At 42.9% G+C, this 22380-nt stretch overlaps 1 protein-coding gene across 6 annotated transcripts in view; it reads left to right on the forward strand.

The window, feature by feature from the left end:
• The window catches only part of NSD1 (nuclear receptor binding SET domain protein 1), a 1335896-nt gene that overhangs the window by 978657 nt on the left and 334859 nt on the right, over positions 1 to 22380 (forward strand). For all 6 annotated transcript variants that reach the window (XM_044069301.1, XM_044069302.1, XM_044069304.1 and 3 more), the window contains one exon: positions 3824 to 3940. In XM_044069301.1, the coding sequence (XP_043925236.1) occupies positions 3824 to 3940 (117 nt within the window). The remainder of the gene's footprint in view (positions 1 to 3823; positions 3941 to 22380) is intronic.

The raw sequence follows: 22380 nt of genomic DNA on the forward strand, positions 1-22380 counted from the left end.
TCACCTACAACAAATAACACTCCCCACCCTTCCTGTCCCCCTCCCACTTCCCCCCTTAATACTCTGAAAATCTTCACTATCAATGCCCAGAGCCTTAACAACAAATGTCACCATCTACAAGCCTGGATTAATCACAATAAACCCGACATCCTAGCCATCTCTGAAACCTGGCTAAAACCCCATACCACTGACTCTGAAATATTACCTCCTGGTTACCACATCCTCAGAAGTGACCGTTTAAACAAAAAAGGTGGTGGCTCTGCCATAATTTGCTCTAATCATCTCTCTCTAATACCCCTTCAAATTCCTACCCCTAATTTCACAAACTCTGAAATCACAGTTAGCCTTCTCCGATTAAATAAACACAAGAATATCTGCTTCATATCTTTATATATCTCCCCTGGTAACAATATCTCCACCCTTGAAGATATTCTATACTGTTCCTCAACTCAAATAAAATATGAAACATATATTCTAGGCGATGTCAATATCGACTGGAATAAAATCAACTCACCATCACCCTCACTTTCCATTAACCTTCTAAACTTCACCCAAGTAATCTCAACTACTCACCCTAACAAAAAACCACCCCCCAGGGTCCATCTTAGACTGGATTCTAGTCTCCCATCCAAACAAAATCACTCTCAGTGGCACTATCCCTGACACCTTCAGTGACCATCTCCCTGCCTTCATCCATCGATCAAACAGCTCCACCCAACACCAACATCTCTACATTCAAACTTGTAACCTCAGTAACTTTAACCCCTTAATTTTCTCTAACATCTTCAAACAAATCAACTGGCAACCTCTAAATATCCTCCCACTTGACAATGCTGTTGAACACTTCAGTTCCATCTTCCTAGATACTCTCAACTCCCTAGCCCCTCTGAGAAGTAAGCGAATCAAAACTAACTCTGCACCATGGTTGACCAAAGAAATTAAACAAATCATGCATCACAGAGACAAGTCCTGGAAGCTCTACCAGAAAAATAAACTACCCTCTACCTTACTTCTATACACCCAACTCCGCAACCAAGTAAAGAAACTCATTACCAAAGACAAAAAAAACTACTATATTAAACTTCAGTCCAATAACAATAAAAACCATAAACAGTTTTGGAAATCAGTCAATTCCCTTCCTCATCCCGATTCTCAGTGCAACCCCTGCCCCAACCCTAATCTATCCGACAATGAACTTAGCTCCCACTTCAATACCTTCTTCGCTGAATCCATAGCTAAACTAACCAAAACGTTTCCCAATAACAACCTACCTAACTTCCTTTCCTCTCCACCCAGCAACCCAAACAATAATCCCCTCAATTTCAATTTCAAACCTGTATCCACATCTTTTATAAAAAAAGCTTCTTTCCAAGCTAAAGCCAGGTTCTAATGCCACTGACAAAATTCCCCCTTCTTTCCTCAAACATGCAGCTGAAGGTATCGCCATTCCAATTAGTATTCTGATTAATAGATCCTTAACTGAGTCATACGTACCCAAACTTTGGCGTTCAGCCTACATCCTACCTCTTCACAAAGGAGGCAAAAACACCTCTATTTCTAACTTCCGCCCTATCGCCCTACTCTCTCCAATATCTAAAATTCTAGAAAAATGTGCCCACCACCAATTCTTACCCTATCTCATTCAAAATCACCTCCTTACACCCACACAGCATGGCTTCCGTCCCGGCCACAGTACCATAACTGCACTATTATCCTCCTTAGAAACTATCAATCAAGCTCGAGACTCTGGACTCATTGTATCCACAATATGGCTAGACCTTTCAAAAGCTTTTGACACCATCTCCCACACACACCTTCTTCATCATCTGGCTAATCTCAAAATCTCCCCAAACACTCTTTCCTGGTTCTCCAGTTACCTATCTGACAGATCTCAAGCAGTCAAATGGAAGAACTCATTCTCTTCCTTTTTGCCTACATCTACTGGTGTTCCTCAGGGATCCATCCTTGGACCCATGCTTTTCAACATCTTCATAAACAACCTTCACACCTTCATCCCTGACACCACAGTCATCCAGTACGCAGATGACTCTACCTTGGTCTGCTCTGCCCCAAACCTTCCTGAACTCCAGACCAAAACCCAATTAGCCTTTACCACCACAGAGAACTGGATGCACCAAAACCACCTTTCTCTCAACTCCAATAAATCCAAAATACTAATTTTTCTCCCCTCCAAAGTTTCCTCTGTGGACAAAAACACTTTCAATGTTCTCAGCCAGACTAACACTGCCATTGAAGTGGTCCCCTCTGCAAAACTCCTTGGCATCACCATAGACGAACACCTCAAATTTAATCTTCATATACAACATAACATAAAGAAAACCCACCAAAAGCTAGGTATGCTATATAGGAACAATCACTTCCTTTCAAACTCCACTAGGCATACCCTGGCAACATCCTTCCTCCTACCTTCCCTTCTATACGGAGCCCCTCTCCTAACCAACTTGTCTGCTACCAACACCTCTAAGCTCAAAGCTTGTTATAATAAGATCTCTAAATTTGCCACCAAATCCAAAACATCAAGTCACCACTGCCACAGCCTTCGTTTACTGAACTGCCTAGAACTCCCTAATCACCTAGACTATCTACAACTAACCACCGCTCACAAACTAATATTCTCCCCTAATAAATGCCCAGCCTTAAAGGACATCCTTCCTCCATACATCCCTAACAGATCACTGGAATCCGAAAACCAAAACCTAATCTCCATTGGTAAACCGAAATGACCAGCTGGCCAGCTTTTACTCTCCTTCTCACTAGGTAAAAAATGGAAAACTCTGCCTACTTCACTTAGGACTATATACCCAACAATGAATCCTTCAAAACTCAACTTTTTCTTCACCTATCCTCTAAATGGAAATGCTCCTGCTTTCACCACACTTAAATTCCATAGTGACCCCTAACTAAGCACTCCTACTCCTACTCCACTATACTCTCATACTGATTCTAATTTCTCAAAATAACTACAACTAACAGACTTTAAGTGACTGTAAGCATATAAATATTGATTAAAAAAAAAAAAATCTGCCATCAAGTTCTCTGCAACTCTCAAATGGATTAACCGTACTTGTTTTTACAAACTATATTGTATGTATTTTTTCTTTGTAATCTTTATTTGCATTCTGTAACCTATATTGTATTATACTGTTCTTGGAGCTTTATTCTTTAACCTATATTGTATTATACTGTACTTGGAGCTTTTCTCCCCGGGCCTCCACTGAAAATGGGCACTTCATGGCCCAGTGGACTTCCCCGGTAATCAAACTGAAATAAATAAATAAATTCTGTCTAACCTAAGGCCCATTATTGCATTCAGTAGGTGTTGGGATTCTGTCTAACCTAAGGCCCATCAAGGAGGGTCCCCTAGTTAATCTAATTAGTAAGGTAGTAATGTATCTGATTTCCTATGAGGGAGTCTGAAATAACTTTCCTCCATGTCCTTGTAGAGGAGTGGTCTTTCAATCAGCGTCTGCTATATGAGTTACCATGGAAATTGCTGTGTTGTCTGATTTGCAAGTTCTTGCTGGTTTCAAGAGATGAACCTGTGAATTTCAAGGGGCAAGCTTGTTCAGCAGGCACATAAATTACTGCAGAAGGTGGTCGGGTACATGAATGTACCTGGATGGCAGGGCTTTCTTTTTTTTTTCTTTGGTGGAAAAGTGTAATTCAGTCTAGGATCTATCAAGGAGGGACTTGTGATAAAAATGTAGCTTTATTTTCTTGAAAAGTAATAGTCTACTTTAGAAAGCAAAGAAATCTACATCCATACATTTCTGTTTTTTTTTTTTTTTTTTTTTTTGTGCAGGGTGAGTTTGTCAATGAATATGTTGGTGAAATGATTGATGAAGAGGAGTGCCGGGCCAGAATCAAGTATGCCCAAGATCATGATATATCAAACTTCTATATGCTCACTTTAGATAAGGTAAGACATGAAAAAAAAAAAACTATACAGTTCATTGCAATGTGGCATAGTGCAAGGTTCTTTGTGTTGTTTCCTGTAAGAAAGCGAACTGATTTGCTTAGGGAAAAGTTTTTTTTTTTTTTTTTTTGGGGGGGGGGGGGGGTCTCATGTCTTCTTTGCTTAGCGGGAGTGAAATTGTGTTCTGTAGAAAGATGACTGAATTGTGTCTTTACCTACATTTGAAGTATGTGTCCCCTTCTTCTCTCACACCAAGAGAACTGTTTGAATTGTGCAAAACTAGTGTACTTTTCTTTCTCTTCATTGTATCTATTTACCTTCAGTGGAGTTCTTTCTGACCTGCAGCCTTGCTGTTAAGCCTTTTTACTGCACTGACCCAAAAAAGCTGCCTTAACCATTTGCTAAGAAACCTGTGCACCAAAGAGAGAAGACAACCTAAAAGCAGAGATCTGTTGGTCTCCATGTCAGAAAATTAGACTGACCTCAGTACCCCATCATCCTTGTCAGTTCTCTCATGATAATTTTCTGTGTGACTGCTTTTTGTTCCCTTTCCACTGCCACTGAGCAGTAAGGTTTTTCCACATCCCTTCCAATCAGGATAGGTGATCTGACCTAGGCTGCTCATTCTCCACCCCACCCCACCCCTGCTTTGATAACAAGTGCTACCATACTCAGGTCCATTATAATTAAACTTGGGTTACTTGGAACTGTGTACAGATCTAGCTACCTAAACAATGGAGCTAGCTGCCCCTTTTTGTGTGGCTGCATTTGACAGTATAGGTGCAGTTGGTGTAGACTGTGATTTCCATTTTCAGGTAATTACTTTTTTGGCAGTCAGCAGAATCAATTACTATATCTAGGCAATTCAGATCCTGTATCCTAGCTCAAATAAATAATTTCCTTACTTACAACCATTTGCTTGTGCAATATTTCTGATAGAGTACTCTGTAGAGAATGTTTAAAATCTGCCAACTCATTACACTTCCAGAACATATGTTCCCTGTTAACTTTCTTCTCCAGCACACCTCCAACATTTGCTTATATACCTGAGGAAAATGTCTTTGAAGTCTGCTTTCGGTATAAAAATACCTATGCAAACACTTCCAGACAAAGATCCTAACCCTTCTGGACTTGGTTGCATAATTGGGAGCCATACATGTCTTCCCATTGTTTTCTTGTAAATGGCTTTTCCAGTCCCCCTCCCCAATCTTTTCTAACCTCCTCTGATTGATTCTTATAGTTCTCATGCAATATTTTATATGCCGTACTAATTATCCTTTTTTAACGCCTGTTTCTGTTCTAAATTCAACTAAAAACTCTACCAGGGCTGATCTTGCACTTAAAATTGGGTCTATGTTAAAAGAGCGAATGATCAAAATGTCGAGTACAACATACTCGACAATGTTTGATCAATCGTTCATTTAATCGGACACTCCAAATGCCGAAATTTGGAGTCCCGAAATGTTTTGGTCTGCCATCCTAGTCAGTGTAGCATGTGATGTAGACACGCTACACTGTTCAGAATGGCGACATCACAGGCTGCTTTGTTTAATATACCAACTCCGAGATCGCTGTACATTGGGGAAAGAACAATTTCTTGGTAATTGCTTGTTGCGATTACCGGGAAATTGCCCTTTCCCGAATGTACAGCAATCTCAGAGTTGGTATATTTAGTTAGGGTGTGTGTGGGGGCACCCCCCCACATCGGGAGGTGTGGGGGGCAAAGCCCCCACTTTATTTTAAAAGTAGGTGTTTTGTGTGGGTGTGTTAGTGTTTGAATAATGAGTGTTTAGAGGTTTGTATGCATTGGTTGTATGTGTGTGTTTTGTATGTTAGTGTAGTGGAGGTGTGGGACAAACAAAATCTTTCGATTTTGTTTGTTTCAGGCTATTGAGGGTTTGAGGTTTTGAACTTATGGTCATAGTGTCTCGAGTATGTTGTACTCAACATTATGATCATTCATTTAACATAGACCCTTAAAATTCCCCTCTCCTTTTCTGTTTGCCTGTACTCTCGAGATCAAGGAGATCAAGCTCTGGTGGGGAAGGCAGTCTCTATCCTGCAATCCAAATGTCTTCTTGGCCTCATCCCACTCTTACCTTTCCTGCTTGAGTTATTTGCTCCCAATATATTGGTTCCAACGCCCTTTTGTCTGTTTTGTGTACTCCCTACTTGCAGTCTTCCCTACTGGCAAAATCTCTCTTCTCCATTCTCATATTGGCTTAGTTTTTGGAATAAACCAGTAACCATCAGGCAGAACAAAACTTGAACTGTGGAAAAACCACCAACAGCAAGGATAACAAAATGGTCCTCTATATTCACACCAGATTGTGCTCTTTTGTATGGCTACAACAAAAACTTCCTCAGAATCATCAAATACTTCACACACCCACATTTAAGTAACCCTGTCAGCAAATCACATGACTAAAATACACACCCATTTAAAGAAGTATTACTCTAAAATGAAGCACCCGCTATTATGTTCAAAATTAAAAAATCAAGTTCAGTATAAAAACAAACACAATAAAGAAAAAATGTGTATTTAAATACGTAAATTCACACATAAGACAATAACCTAAGCACACTAGCTATAGAAACGGAATTGTTTAAACCAGTGGGAACTGTGGCATTTAGCTGTAATTGCCAATACAGTTCTCTATGCACTAATCATGCCATGATCCCCCCAATGTACTCTGCTGAACCACAACAATACCAGAAAATAAAAAAAATCATGTCAGGGTATTTTTCATTGTGACAATATAAAGAATTGTTACTTCTCTTGTGTTTAATATCATTTATGTGCTCATAAATCCTTTCCTTTAAAAGGACAGCCAGTCTTACCAACATAAATACTGGGGCATTTTCTACAAATAGCTAAATACACTATACCCCATTTTGCAAGTGTAGTGGAACTTCGTCCTAATATGACTATTGCTCACAAACACTTCCGTACTTTCCAAGATAAATGGGCATTGTGAACATGTGCCACATTTAAATGTGCTCCTTCTCTTCACACTAACAGTAAAAAAGGGTGTATCATCCTTTTCTAACAAATTCTTAATACATCTGGTGAGTTGGTGCACAAACCTAAGTGCCTTTCCTAAAATGTCAGTTCCATCAAAAGCTTTGAAAATGTTCCAGTTGTGTCTAATAATTTTTTGAATATCAGAATATTCAGCTGTATAGGTAGTAATAAATGCACAAGAATACCCATCCACTTTCTGGTTGTCAGTCTCTGTGACTGTCGTTAGCAGCTAAAAAAGGTTTAATTATACCCCTGATTTCTTTTCGTGGAAACCTCTTTGTAAATAACCTCTATTAATTCTATAGGGTAACCTCTGGCCACAAACATCTCCCTTAACTTAATGCTTTCTGACTGAAACAAATTGTCGTCTGATATCATGCAGGCTAACCTCACATATTGTCCTTTTATTATCCCTCTTTTTTGATGGGTTGGATGACAGCTACCATAGTGCAGTATACTGTTAGAATAAGTCTCCTTTCTAAAGATGGAACTTTGTACTGATTTGTTGATATCATCCTTGTAAAACAAAACATCTGTGTAACTAATCCTGTCAGTACTGCAGTGAAAAGTGAACTTCAAAAAGGATGTGGTAGAATGTAAATATTCAATACATTTATTGGTATCCAATTCACTTGCATCCCAAGCAATACAAATATCATCCAGAAACCTGGCATAAAGATGGCAGGTTGGGAAACTCGCTTGGTTAAATACAAATTGTTTTTCCCTTTGCAATAGAACTATATATGCAAAAACAGGGGAGCAACTAGCGCCCATTGCTACTCCTTTCTTTTGTTGGAAAAACTGCCCATTTAAATGCACAAAATTGTTTTTAAGTGCCATCTCTAACAAAGCATCAAGCACATTTATATTGTCCTGACTAAATGCTCCTGATTCATGTATGAAATTATGAAACCACTCCTTTCCTGTATTCTGCAGAATCACGTTAAGTAGATTCTCAACATCTATAGTAACAAATTTAGGACCGTGTTCTACTTTTCTCAATTTAGCCAAAAAGTCCCAAGAATCTCGCATTATGTGAGAAAATTTAGTAACCAAAGCCTTGACTTTTTGATCTATATATACTGCCATAGGATGGGTGATTGAAGTCCTAGCACTAACTATAGGTCTCATAGGGGGGTTTGTAAGGGACTTAAGAATTTTGAGGATGCCAAAAAGAGGGGGGGGGGGCACCAGGTGCTTTACTTGTAAAAAGTCAAAGACCTCAGTAAATATTTCTCCCTGGTCTAGCATATCCTGAAGAAAAAAATGGATGTTAGCATAACAAATGTGAACATAGTTTAGTGAAATCTGTTCATAAAAATTTTCATCAAAAACATGAATAAACATTTTATTCAAGTAATCCCCTTTTATCATAATGACTACCCCTGCCCCCCATGTTCGGCTTCATAACCCTCAATTACTTATTATAGACATAAGCTCTCTCAAAAGTCTAAATTCATCATTAAATTGTCAACGTGAACATCACAACTATTATGTCCCAAAAAACTCTAAAATTGAACTCGCACATCTTTTCAGAATTAATCAAATGCATATCCAAAACAGAATTAAAAGTACTCTTTCTTTGCAAGGCATTTCCCAAATGTGCATTCTCAGAACCTTTAATCAATAATTTAAAGTTCAACTTTCTTAAATAAAATTTCAAGTCAGTAAGCAAGGTTTCAATTTTAGTGTGTGCGGTCGGTGCAACATTTGCCCCTTGCTCATCAAACCTGGTAAATTTTCATCAGAAGTACAGTCAGTAAAATTGTAGACTTTAAAATCTTTACTTTGATTTCCTAGAATGTTAGGAAAAGTTTCAATAGTACTTGTAGTGTAAATGTCAGAATTGTCCAGAGGCTCTGTGCTTAAAGGCGAAAGGAATTCCTCCTCATATATACGCCCCTGGTCCTCCCTCGATTCCACGGTCACTGAAAATGGGTCTGTGGACTATAATCCCCCTCTGCATTGGAGAACCAATTCTGGTTCTGATTCCTGAGCCTCTCGGACCTCCTGCTCTGTCCTTTTAAGGAAAGGATTTATGAGCACATAAATGATATTAAACACAAGCAAAGTACCAAATGTTCTTCATGTTTCACTGTTGCAGTCATCAACTGTGGGTTATCCCTGCTGTGGTAGCCCTCGGCTAGCCCGAATACCAGAGTCAATGTTTTTCTGCATCTGGTTGTCAGTGCTATAAAGGGAGGCAGACAATTTCATTACATCAGTCTCTCTTGCCGTGGAGCCATAGCAGAAGCAATTCGCAAATGTGCCGGCTGGTCGCTACCAGAGTTTGAATTACAGCTGAAAATGTCTAAAGCTAAGTACCCTGTTGGGGATCCTTTTTTCTTGCACTAACCAATGTCCAAAAAAGTTAATTGTCTCACCAGTGGAAAGCAAATATCACACCAAGACTTCTATTCATACTGCGTCAATTGTTTAGGCCCAGACCACAACGTCCCCTGTTGCCAGTTCTGTGCCCTCTTTAATGAGAGAACCATTCTTCGTAGAGCTCTGTTTGTAGCCAGGTATTTTCATCTTCTATCTTTGCATTCCAAAATGGCATCTATCAGCCAATAAGCCATAGACATTCGGAAAAAACGTAAGGATAAAGATAGAGACAGACCACACAAGGCTAAGCCTTCCGACGACTCTACTGCTAAGCAGGTCATCAGTTCTCTGGAATTCAATGAGGTGCCTTCGCAGCCCCTGATGCCCGATTCGATACCTTCGCAGGCCTCTACTGAGACCCTTTCGGAGTCCGGTATGCCACAGAAATCTTCATCTTCCAAGTCTTTGACTGTCTCTGCCTTGGTTGGGTCCAGAGCCACAATGCAGATACTGGCTTCCAGGGAGGTTTTTCGCACTACTGAATCCAGACAAAAAATGACATCTCCTCCAACTACCGTTTCTCTCAGAGCGATGGATACTCTTAGGCCTAGAAGCAAGGCCACTCCTAGGAATACTACCTCTAGCCACCATTTTACTCGTGCTCCACCACCCCAAGCTCAAATGCTTAAAATGGCGGAGGATCTTATCACCCTTATCAGGGGTAGTCAAGCTGCACCTTCTAAAAGGAAAAGAGACCTTTCTCCTCAAATACTGACAGAACAGGATTCTGAGGGGTCTGATTATTCAGATTTTGAAGAGGAACAGCAACCTCTGACTGCTTATGAGGATTCAGACGCAGTGGAATCCATTCCTTCTGCCTCTCCTCCAGAAGATCTTTCCTTTCGGAAAACCCTTCACACCTTCAGGGGAACATTTCCACTGGGAATTTCAGGACTTCCGTCAGTCTAAGAAAAGACTGAGAGAGTTTCTAGACCTGCCCCAGCACATATCCTTGGCCATCCCTCCAATTCTAGAGGTGGTGGATGATGTCTTCCATGAATCCAGCTTAACTCCTGATGCCGTCCCACCTGCTCCCAGAAAACCTGACAGGTATTGCAGAGTACCGGATTCTCACAAATACCTGTACAGAAATCCTGCTGCAGACCCGGAGGTCATTACACAGGGACCAAAAGGAGCCAAGGCTAGTTCTGCAAAGAATCCTATTCCCTCTGACAAGGACTCCAGAGCTCTGGACAGATGGGGTAAAAAAGTATACATCTCTGTAACCTTAGCTATCAGAGCACTCACCTGTCAGTTCCACATGTTAAAATATCTACAACACACTTTGGAACTATTAAAACAAAAGATTTCCACATTTTCTGATTGTGCCAATTCGAAAGAGTTGGCAGATTTACTGCACTCTACTTGTCAAGTGGCTAAACACTCATTACATTGTGGATATGATGCCCTAGAAGCCTCAAGCAGGGCAGCAGTGTCAGGATCTGTCATTAGGAGACATGCATGGTTGAAGGAACAACCTCTCCCTGATCATGTAAAATCTAAATTACTTGATGCACCCTTTTATAAGGACCGCTTGTTTGGAGTAAAAGCAGAAGTGGTGCTTAAAAAGATGGAAGGCAAAGCAAAATCAATGCAAACAGTAAAAGATTTCCTTCAGGTACAACCTGCTGGATTCAGCAGGAATTTTCCCTCAAAACACTCATCCTTCCCTGCACCCAGCAGACAGGGGCAAGGTAAGCCCTGCAGGGACGGACCACCCAGACTCCTATCCCAGGGACAGCAGAGAACCAAACAGTGGACCACTTCCACTTCAAAGGCAGGGAGTTCTAAGCCATCCCTCTATGGCAAAACCTCTCAATGACTCCCTGTCCCCCCTCTGCCCTCTTTACTCTCACCAAAAACTAGGAGGAAGGCTCTCCCTCTGCAAAGAAAATTGGCTTTCCATAACAAAGGACCAAAGGGTGTTAAAGATAATTTTTCAGGGATAAAACTTCTCCAATGAACTCCCAATTCTAAAAGGGTACCCAGACATGCCTCCAAATAAGTGGGCAGAGCCATTGAAACAAGTCCAAATGCTCATATCCCAAGGGGCAGTAGAACCTGTCCCCTCATATCAAACGGGCAAAGGCTTTTATTCCAGACTATTCCATGTTCCCAAAAAAGAGGGCACTTGGTGCCCCATCCTGGATCTATCCATTCTGAATACCTTCCTGGTGGTCCCCAAATTCAAAATGCTAACTTTGCAGCAGCTGCTGCCTATGCTGACAAAAAATACCTGGTTAGTTAACCTAGATCTAAAAGATGCCTACCTCCGCATCCCCATAAGGGAATCCTGCAGGAAATTCCTTCGCTTCAGAGCAGGCTCACAACAAAGATCTCTGCACTACCCTTTGGCTTATCTACTGCTCGCAGGGTATTCACCAAATGCTTAGCCCCAGCCATAGCCTTCTGCAGACAGAAAAATATACAAATTAACCCTTATCTGGATAACTGCCTCATTCAGGCAGATTGCAAAAAAAAAAAAAAAAAGCTCCTCCAGGACCTCCTCTTTGTCAGAACCCTCCTAATCTCCTTAGGGTACACCATCAAGAAGAAGAAATCAAAGCAAACACCCTTCAGAAAGATCATTTTCTTGGGAGCACTGTTGGACACAGCATCTCACATGGCCTTCCTACCCCCAGAAAAGCAGATTCCTGCCTCTCTATTTTACCCAGCTGGCTTCCAGAAGTCACCTCACTGTGAGGAAGTTCCTGCAAGCCTTGGGGTACATGGCATCTTGCATCCTTCTAATTCCTCTGGCAAGGCTTCACATGACAAAACTTCACTGGTACCTAAAGAACCTTTGGTGTCAGCACTCTCAACCTTTAGAGACCTCTCTCCCTCTGATCCCCTGTATAAGGGCCGAGTTTCTCTGGTGCGTAGGGACCTGTACCCAGAACAAGGGTCTTTCCTTCACACTCTGCCCAACTGGGCAGAGCATTACCACTGACTCCTCAGACATAGCTTGGGGCGCTCATGTAGAAGGCAGGTGCACCTAAGGTCTTTGGGCTGCCCAACACCTTCCCTTACACATCAACCAGAAGGAAATTATGGCAGTGCAAAAGGCTCTGACATCCTTCAAACCCAATCTCAAACCAGGGGTGGATGTTCATTGTGCATACAGCTGCAGTCATAACAGATGGGTTCTCCTGCCGTCAGGCGGGTCCTCGGTCGGCCGAATTCCAAAGTTTAGGTCTGGCGTCGGTTGTCGTCGCTTCTTCCCTGACGTCAGTGCGACAGGGGTATAAAGGAACCAGCCGACGCCATTTTCTTCAGTCTTTCTTGCCGCGCGGTGCCCGAAGCAGAAGCAGTTCGCAAGTGCCGGTTGGCCAGCTCCTGAGATTACGAAAATTTGGAAACTGAAGTCTTCTTAAAAGCTAAGTTACCCCGTTGGGGAAACTTTTCTGGCCTCAGACCGATGTCAAAGTTAATAATTGTATTTCTTGTGGGAAGCAAATACTGCATAAGGATTTCCATTCCCTCTGTATACCTTGTTTAGGCCCAGACCATGACGTCTCGGTCTGTCGCTTTTGTGCTACATTTAACAAACGCACTATTAAGCGTCGGGTGGAGTTCGCCCAGCATTATTTTGGGAAAGCATTTAACTATACTATGTCGTCGGATACTGCGACTCCGATTTTGTCTAAAAAATGCAAAGACAAGGACCGACACACGAGGTCCGCGGCCTCAACCGACACCACAACATTTCTTTGACAGTGTCTCCTGTACCCGAGGTCGCAGGCTCCTCGGCCCACACTTCGGACTACAGATAACCGAAGCCACTCTTGGCATTGAAACTCAGAATGTGGACAGCTCCACCTCCACTCAAGGTGTCTTCAGACCTTCCTCTTTCTCCATCAAGGCTTTCACAAAGTCTAAAGCAACCATGCACCCTAAGAGACCAGCTACACGGGGCCCATCTCCAGGCCCCATGCCTAAGAAACAGATGCTTAAAATAGCTGAGGATTTAATTACTCTTATCAGAGGTTCTCAGCCCCCTCCGGACAAAAGGCCTAGAGTGGAGTAAGATTTCCCCTCCTCTGATCAGGGCTGCATTATTTCAGAGCACTCTGATGATCAGGAACATTCTTACTCCCCTTTTGAAGACTCTGATGCGGAGGAGTCCATCCCTTCTGTATCCCCCTCTGAGGATTACTCATTTGGGGAAACTTTGCATACCTTAAGGGAACACTTCCACTGGGAAGGCCAGGATTATTCAGATTCCAAGAAAAGGCTGAGGGAATTTCTCTTGCTTCCTCAGCGCAGGCCTCTGGCTATACCGCCTGTCTTGGACATCCTAGATTATGTTTACTCGGAGGCCTGCCTTAACACGGATTCTCTACCTCCAGCTCCAGTTAAGCCTGACAGGTACTACAGGGTCCCTGACTCGCACCAATTTCTATACAAAAGCCATGCTGCTGATCCAGAAACCATCTCTCAGGGTCCCAAGGGAGTTAAGGCCTCCATTGCTAAAAATCCATTGCCTTCCGAGAGAGATTCCAGATCCTTAGAAAGGTGGGGAAAAAAGGTATATACCTCTGCTACCTTATCCATGAGGGCCTTAAACTGTCAGTTTCATATGCTAAAATACCAACAGTTTTTGTTATCACAATTGAAAAGTAAAATGTCACAACCTGAACAACCAGACTTGAAGGAGTTGCAGGATTTGATGCATAGTGCAGAACAAGTGGGTAAGCATACTTTACAATGTGGTTTTGATGCTCTGGAGGCCTCATGTAGAGCTGCTGTTACAGGATCAGTCATACGAAGGCATGCCTGGCTCAAGGAACAAGCCTTGTCTGATCATGTCAAAGCTAAATTACTAGACACCCCTCTTCAAAAGGATGTACTATTTGGTGCTAATGCTGAGGAGGTATTAAGGAAAATGGAGGAAAAGGCTAAATCAATGCAAACTGTGAAAGAATTTCTACAGGTTCAACCCCCACGTTTTAGTAGAAATTGGCCTTCCAAAAACTGGTCCTTTCCTGCCACAGACAGACCCCAAAGAGGCAGATACAGGCGCCCGAGGGGCAGAGGTCAATCCCAAGGATTGTTTAGAGGCAGACAATGGCAAGCTCCTACACAAAGAGGTGGTGAGGACAACTCGCAATCTTTCAGAAAGCAAACCCAATGACTTTCTCCTTTGCATGCCAACCAGGTCTCAAATGGCAGCCCCCTTAGGAGGAAAGCTGGCATTATTTTCAAAAAATTGGCATATTGTCACAAAGGACAAATGGATCCTGGACATTATAAACAGAGGCTACAAATTCCATTTTCACACCCTTCCAAAAATGAGAGGCATGCCAAACCTGCCACACAATCAAAGGGCAGAGGCACAAAGGCAAATTACAGACCTCATAAACATGAAAGCTATTCAAGAGGTACCTACGCAGGAACAAGGTCAAGGTTTTTATTCCAGGCTATTTCTGGTGCCAAGGAAGGGAAAAGATTGGAGACCTATTTTGGATCTATCCATCCTAAACACATCTCTACTCGTACCAAAATTCAAGATGCTCACTCTACAGCAACTTCTTCCCATGCTGGGCAAGGAGTCTTGGCTGGTAACATTGGACCTCAAGGAGGCATACCTGCATGTCCCAATCAGACAGAATTGCAGAAGGTACCTCAGATTTCTTGCAGGTTCAACCCATTATCAATTCTCTGCATTGCCCTTTGGCTTATCTACTGCGCCCATAGTATTCACGAAATGCTTGGCATCAGTAATTGCCTACTGCAGACTTCAAGGGATACAAATATACCCCTATTTGGACGACTGGCTGATCCAAGCGGACAGCAAGCACATTCTTCTGAAACATCTGGCTTATGTAATAATGTTATTGAACTCTCTGTGATACACAGTCAACAAAAAGAAATCAAGACAAATACCCTCTCTGAAGATAATTTTCCTGGGTGCCAATTTGGACACAAACACCCAGATGGCCTACCTCACGCCAGAGAAGCAGGGGCAACTAATTCAGTACTTCAGAACACTAGCAAATTGCACCTGGCTGACTGCAAGGAAAATCCTGCAGGCTCTGGGATTCATGGCATCTTGCATCTTACTAATCCCATGTGCAAAGCTGCATATGAGGAAACTACAGTGGTACCTGAAAAACATATGGTCTCAACACAGCCACAGTTTGGAAACAATAACACCACTAATTCCATGTCTGCAACAGGAATTTCTGTGGGGGCTCAAGCATGTCAAACAAACACAGGTCTTCCATTCAGCAAGCCTCAAGCAAATCAAGTCATCACAACAGATGCCTCGGACTACGCCTGGGGGGGTGCACATGACAGATCGGTGCATTCAGGGCAAATGGTCCCAAAAAGAAAAGCACCTTCACATCAATCAAAAAGAAATGCTAGCAGTAATAAATGCTATTATAGCTTTCAAGGACCTTCTACAACCAGGTCAACTTTTGATAAGAACGGACAACACCACAGTTATGTGGTACATAAACAAGCAGGGAGGAACACATTCTTACCCCCTATGCAGACTGGCCATGTCACTTTGGAACATGGCCATGGACTTACAAATGGAACTACAAGCACAGTACTTGCCAGGCAAGGAAAACACGCTGGCAGACAACCTAAGCAGGAATATGACGGATCCACACGAATGGAAATTGCATCCAAAAGTTTTTACAGAAATAATCCAAGAATGGGGAAGGCCAGACATAGATCTCTTTGCCTCCCACAAAAATCATCAATTGACAAAATTCTGCTCAAGGATCTTCCATCCAAAGGCCTGGAGAGTGGACGCTCTCTTTCAGTTGAACATCAATGACAGTTTATGCCTTCCCACCTCTTCCTCTGCTGCCCAAAGTTCTATTGAAGACCAGAGCAGACAGACCAAAGATGATCCTCATTGCTCCGGACTGGCCAAGGCAACACTGGTACCCACTCCTGAGGAGCCTGACTCATTCCCCACCATGGACCCTGCCTCTAATACCTCTTCTTCTGACTCAGTACAGCTTCAAAACTCTTCACAGCCAGCTAAAAACACTAAATCTAGCCACATGGAAGATTCCTTAGCATCACAGCAGGCCCTACTCTCCAAGGAGGTGCAGGATGTCATTTTGGAGGCCAGAAGGCCATCAACTAGAAAAGCTTACTCCACAAAATGGAAACGTTTTTGTGTCTGGAATTAGAAAAAGGGCCAGGATCCTGGAAAACTGAATTTACCTCAAATACTACAATATTTGGCTGAACTGCTAAGCAGTGGACTGACTGTCTCCTCCATCAAAATCCATGCCTCAGCCATTTCTGCAGAATACAACATTGATCCACCTTTATTCTCTCACCCTCTGTTAAGACAGTTCCTCAGAGGGGCTAAGAATTTAAGACCTCCAAGGAAACAACCAATACCTGCTTGGGATCTTAATTTCATTCTGGAAAAACTGACCTTGCCTCCCTTTGAGCCAGCTGCCTCATCAGATTTGCAATATTTGTCCTGGAAAACAGCTTTCCTTCTGGCTATCACCTCAGCTCGTAGAGTTTCAGAACTACAGGCTCTCATGGCTGTCCAGCCTTTTATCATCTTCCATCAGGACAGAGTTTCCTTATGAACCAACCTGTCCTTTATGCCTAAAGTGGTATCCAAGGTAGCTTTAAATCAGGCCATACATTTACCTACTTTTTATCCTAATCCTCAAAACAAAGGGGAGAGATTACTACATTCCTTGGACATCCACAGACAACTGCGTTATTTGGACAGAACAAAGCCTTTCAGAAAATCAGAACAGCTCTTTGTGGCCTATGCGGTAGGAGCTCAAGGAAAGCCAATTTCCAAACAGATGATCTCAAAATGGATAGCCCACTGCATACGCTTTTGCTATTCCTTTCATGGCAAAACTGTACCTACAGGCATTAAAACTCATTCCACCAGGGCCACAGCCACCTCTGCAGCCTTCCTCAGAGGTGTTCCTACCAAGGATATTTTGGAAGCAAACACTTGGAGTTCTGTGCATGCCTTCTCCAAGCACTACAACCTACCATTATACTCCAAATCTAGAGCAGGCTTTGCCACTGCAGTCTTGCAGGGCATTTTGGCTCCTCCTAGTTCTACCTAGTGCCTACCACCCCTTTCTTAGCTTTGGGATTCTACCCATCTGTTATGACTGCAGCTGTATGCATGATGAACGTAGTACAGTTTTGTACCTACCATAAATGTAGATGTTCGAGTGCTAATACAGCTGCAGTCCAGGTTTCCCTCCCTCCTTCCCCTCTTGGGACAGGCCTATAGGCTAACACATCCTCATACAACCTGATTGGGGTATTCATTTATGATGTATTTGCTTGCAACCACTGTATTTTGATTTTATTGCACTGCATTATTACACAGATTTATGTATTGCCTGCCTTCTGGGGGCACCTGACATCTTGGGCAAGAAAAACTGAAGAAAATGGCGTCAGCTGGTTCCTTTATACCCCTGTCGCACTGACGTCAGGGAAGAAGCGACGACAGCAGACGCCGGACCTAGACTTTGGAATTCGGCTGACTGAGGACCCGCCTGACGGCAGGAGAACCCATCTGTTATGACTGCAGCTGTATTACATCTACATTTATGGTAGGTACAAAACTGTACTTTCTTATCAAAACAGACAACACCACTGTAATGTAGTACATCAACAAACAGGAAGGGACCCAGTCTTACCCTCTGTGCAGGCTAGCCATGAACCTTTGGCTGACAGCCTCTTCCATGGGACTACACCTGATAGCCCAATACCTACCAGGGATCAACAACACCCTGGCAGACCACTTAAGCAGAGACTTACTGGACCCCCACGAATGGCAGCTTCACAGAAAAATCTTTTTACAAATCACTCGGGCATGGGGGACTCTGGAAGTGGATCTCTTTTCTTTGCATCTCAAACTATCTATCAGCTGAAAAAATTCTGCACCAGGGAGCATCACCACCTAGCATTGAAGGTGGATGCCTTGACCTTCCCTTGGAACACCCTTTTTGTGTATGCATTCCCTCCTCTAACTCTTATTCCAAAGGTACTGATCAAAATAAGGGAGGAGAGACCAAAGGCCATCCTCATTGCTCCAGATTGGCCCAGACAACATTGGTTCCCCTTATTGTGTAGCCTGACTTTACAGCCTACCAGGCAGCTTCCCCTGATCTCAGACCTCTTAACTCGAGGGGGGGGGGGGACTATCAAACTATCAGCACGGCTAATACTCTAAATGCAAACAAGGGGCCCCTGTTAAGCATACAGGTCCTAGATGTTATTACAGAGGCCAGAAGGTCCAGCACCAGAAAATCTTACGCAGGAAAATGGAAAAGATTCTGCTCCTGGAGCCAGTCCAGAGAGGCAGTACCTCACAACCTTCCATCTCTCTTATCCTGGACTACCTAGCAGAGCTACTTAATAGTGGCCTCTACTCCTCTTAAAATCCACGCCTCAGCCATTTCATCTCATTTTGATACAGAACAACCCTTGTTCACTCCTATCCTTTGATTAAACAATTCCTCAGAGGGGCTTCTAATATCAGACCTCCCAGAAGGCCAACCACTCCAGTCTGGAACCTGAATTATGTTTTGGAAAAACTAACTTTACCACCCTTCGAACCCGCTGCTTCAGCAGAACTGTGATACCTCTCCTGGAGGACTGCTTTTCTCCTAGCTGTCACCTCAGCCAAAAGGGATTCAGAACTTTAGGCACTGATGGCCATTGAGACCTTCATCATCTTCCATGCAGACAGGGTCGCTCTGAGGACTAATCCCTCCTTTATGCCCAAGGTGGTATCTAATGGTAACTTTCAACCAGGCCGTACATCTACTCACCTTCTTTCCTAACCTTCAAAATAACGAGGAAAGAATTCTACACTCACTAGATGTGCACAGACAGCTCGGATACTATTTGGACCATACTAAACCCTTCAGGAAAACAGGTCAACTACTTGTCAGCTTTTCCCCAGTGGCAGAGGGGAAGCCCATTTCCAAACAAACCATTTCCAAATGGATATCACACTGTATCCATTTCTGCTACAGATTGCATAGGACCCCCCCCCCAAGTCTATTCGAACCCATTCCACTAGGGCAGCCTCCACTTCCACAGCATTCCTCAGAGGAGTTCCTTTCTAAAGATATGCTTCTGGAGCATTGCTCCCCGGGCCTCCGCTGAAAACAGGATCTGTGGAACCTAGTCGGACATTCCCGGTCAACAAATGTAATATAAAAGTAAATAAAATTACCACCTACCTGTATTTTCTAAGGCTAGGCCAGGGTTTGCCTCTGCAGGGCATGCCAACCCATTCCTAGGTCTCTTACTAATCCTGCAATCCCTCTCTTCAGCTTTCAGAATCCTCCCACAGGTGATGACTGCAACAGTGAAACACGAAGAACATAGTACAGTTATGTATACTTAGCATAAATGTAGCTGTTCAAGTGTATTCACTGTTGCAGTCCTGGTTTCCCTCACTCCTTCCCCCCTTATATCTCCTTTCTTTAGGGAGGTCTAAGTTTCTAATGGTGGCTTTTAGCCACCAGGACCACTGTACCATATTTACTTGGGCCTGTGACTACTTAGGGCAAGAAAAGTTGATGTAATGGCATCTGCTGCCTTCCTTTATAGCACTGATATCAGACAGCAAGTGACAGCAGCCGACGTAGAAATACATTGACTCTGGTATTCGGGCCGGCCGAGGGCTAGCACAGCAGGGATAACCCAGATGTGATGACTGCAACAGTGAATACACTCAAACATCTACATTTATGGTAAGTCTACACAACTGTACTTTCTTTATATTGTCACATTGAAAAATACCCTGAACATGATTTTTTTTGGTATTGATGTGGTTCAGCATAGTACATTGGGGGGACCATGGCATGATTTGTTAGAGCATAGGGAACTGTACTGGTAATTAAAGCTAAATGCCACAGTTCCCCCTATAGTTAGTGTTCTTAGGTTATTGTCTTGTGTGAATTTATGCATTTTATACACATTTTTTTATTTGTTTGTTTTTGTATTCAACTTGAGTTTTTAACTTTGCACATAGTAGTGGGTGCTTCATTTTCAGAGTAATACTTTAAATGGGTATGTATTTTAGTCATGTGACTTGTAGAGAGGGTTATTTAAATGTGGGTGTGTGAAGGATTTGATGATTCTGAGGAAGTTTTTGTTATAGCCATACAAAAGCACTCAATCTGGAGTGAATAAAGAGGACCGTTTGTTACCTTGCTGTTGGTTTCTCCACAGCTCAAGTCTTAGTTCTTGGAATGCTTTCTCCTACTTTATTAATCTAATATTCTGTATGGTGGTTATTATTCTCCTTAAGGATCTCCATCCAAAATCTCTCTTTCTCTCTATTCCTTTAACTTCTCCCTTGCTTCAATAATCATCCCTTTTCACTTTGAATTGTAATATTTTGCTTGTGTTATGCCTATGAGTCTTAACTGTGTAGCTGTAAAATATCTCTTCAAATTAGGTAAACCTAAACCATCTTGTTCTGTTGGAAGGATAAGCTTATCTCACTTAACTCTTGCCCTCTTTCTCTCCATGATAAATTCCTGCAATTCTTTATTATTGTCCACAGCTTCTCCTTGGATTGATAAAAGTATGCCTGACCCATATACAAGACTAAGAGGACTAAAATCATTTTTGCTTCTATCTTAATGTCCATATTCATAAGAGAATGGTCAATTTCTGCTTTTATCTGATGTTCATAGTGTTACACTGCTGCAGTCATTACACTTGGGTTATCCTGCCGTCAGGCGGTTCCGCAGTCGGCCTGAGTTCCAAAGTCTTGGTCCAGCGTCAGTTGCTGTCACCTCCTCCCTGACGTCAGTGCGACAGGGGTATATAAGATGCAGCCGATGCCATTTTCTTCAGTCTTTCTTGCCGCGCGGTGCCCGAAGCAAAAGCAGTTCAGAATGCCGGTCGGCCGACTCCTGAAATTTTCATTCCGAATCCAGAACCGAAGTGTTCTACAAAGCTAAGTACCCCATTGGGGAACCTTTTTCTTGCCTCAGACCGATGTCAGTAAAAGTTAATAACTGTATTTCTTGTGGGAAGCAAATACCTCATAAGGATTTCCATTACTATTGTATCCCATGCCTAGGCCCAGACCATGACGTCACTGGTTGTCGGTTTTGTGCTAGGTTTAACAAGCGCACTATTAAACGTCTGTTTGATTTTGCCCGACATTATTTTGGCAGAAAATTCAATTACACCATACCGTCAGAACTTCCGACGACCGGAATACATAAAAAGCGCAAAGACAAGGACAGGCATCCGAGGCCCAAAACTGATGAGGCCTCTTCTAGGCCGGTCGCCGGTTCTCCGGTTTTCAGCGAGGCGCCTTCGCAGCCCCTAATGACCCCTTCTGCAGAACCTCAGGCTGCCTCCTACTCACACGTGGAGCTGGCTGTGCTTTCGGACGCTCACGTTTTTCAGCCTACCGAAACTAACCCTTCAGAGGGAACTGAAGTAGCTGAGCAATCCACATCTTCAGAGGGTGTTTTCAGACCTACTCAGTTAAGCATTAAACCCTCTGCCAAGTCTAAGCCTCCCTTAAAAACAAAGAAACAAATACAGCATTCTACAGGACAGGCCTCCATGCCTAAGAAACAAATGCTCAAAATGGGTGAAGACCTTATCACCCTGATCTGGGGGTCCCATCCCCCTCCTGATAAAAGGCCCAGACAGGATGCAGACTATAACTCATCCGACCAGGTGTCCATTTCTTCAGATTCCTCCTCAGACCTAGGATATTCTTTACCCCCTTATGAGGATTCTGATGCTGAGGAATCAATTCCATCAGCCTCTCTGCCTGAAGACTACTCCTTTGGGGAAACCTTGCATACCATGAGGGAGCATTTCCATTGGAAAGGCCAGGATTACTCAGAATCCAAAAAAAGGCTCAGAGACTTCCTTTTATTACCTCAACACAGACCCCTTGCTATTCCGCCAGTGTTAGATATTGTGGACGATGTGTATACTGAATCCAGCTTAAATCCTGACTCCTTACCTCCAGCCCCAGTTAAACGTGACAGGTATCAGAGTCCCTGACTCTCAC

The sequence above is a fragment of the Protopterus annectens genome, chromosome 4.part0 (assembly GCF_019279795.1).
Source record: "Protopterus annectens isolate FY-2018-M chromosome 4.part0, PAN1.0, whole genome shotgun sequence".
Classification (NCBI taxonomy): Eukaryota; Metazoa; Chordata; order Ceratodontiformes; family Protopteridae; genus Protopterus; species Protopterus annectens.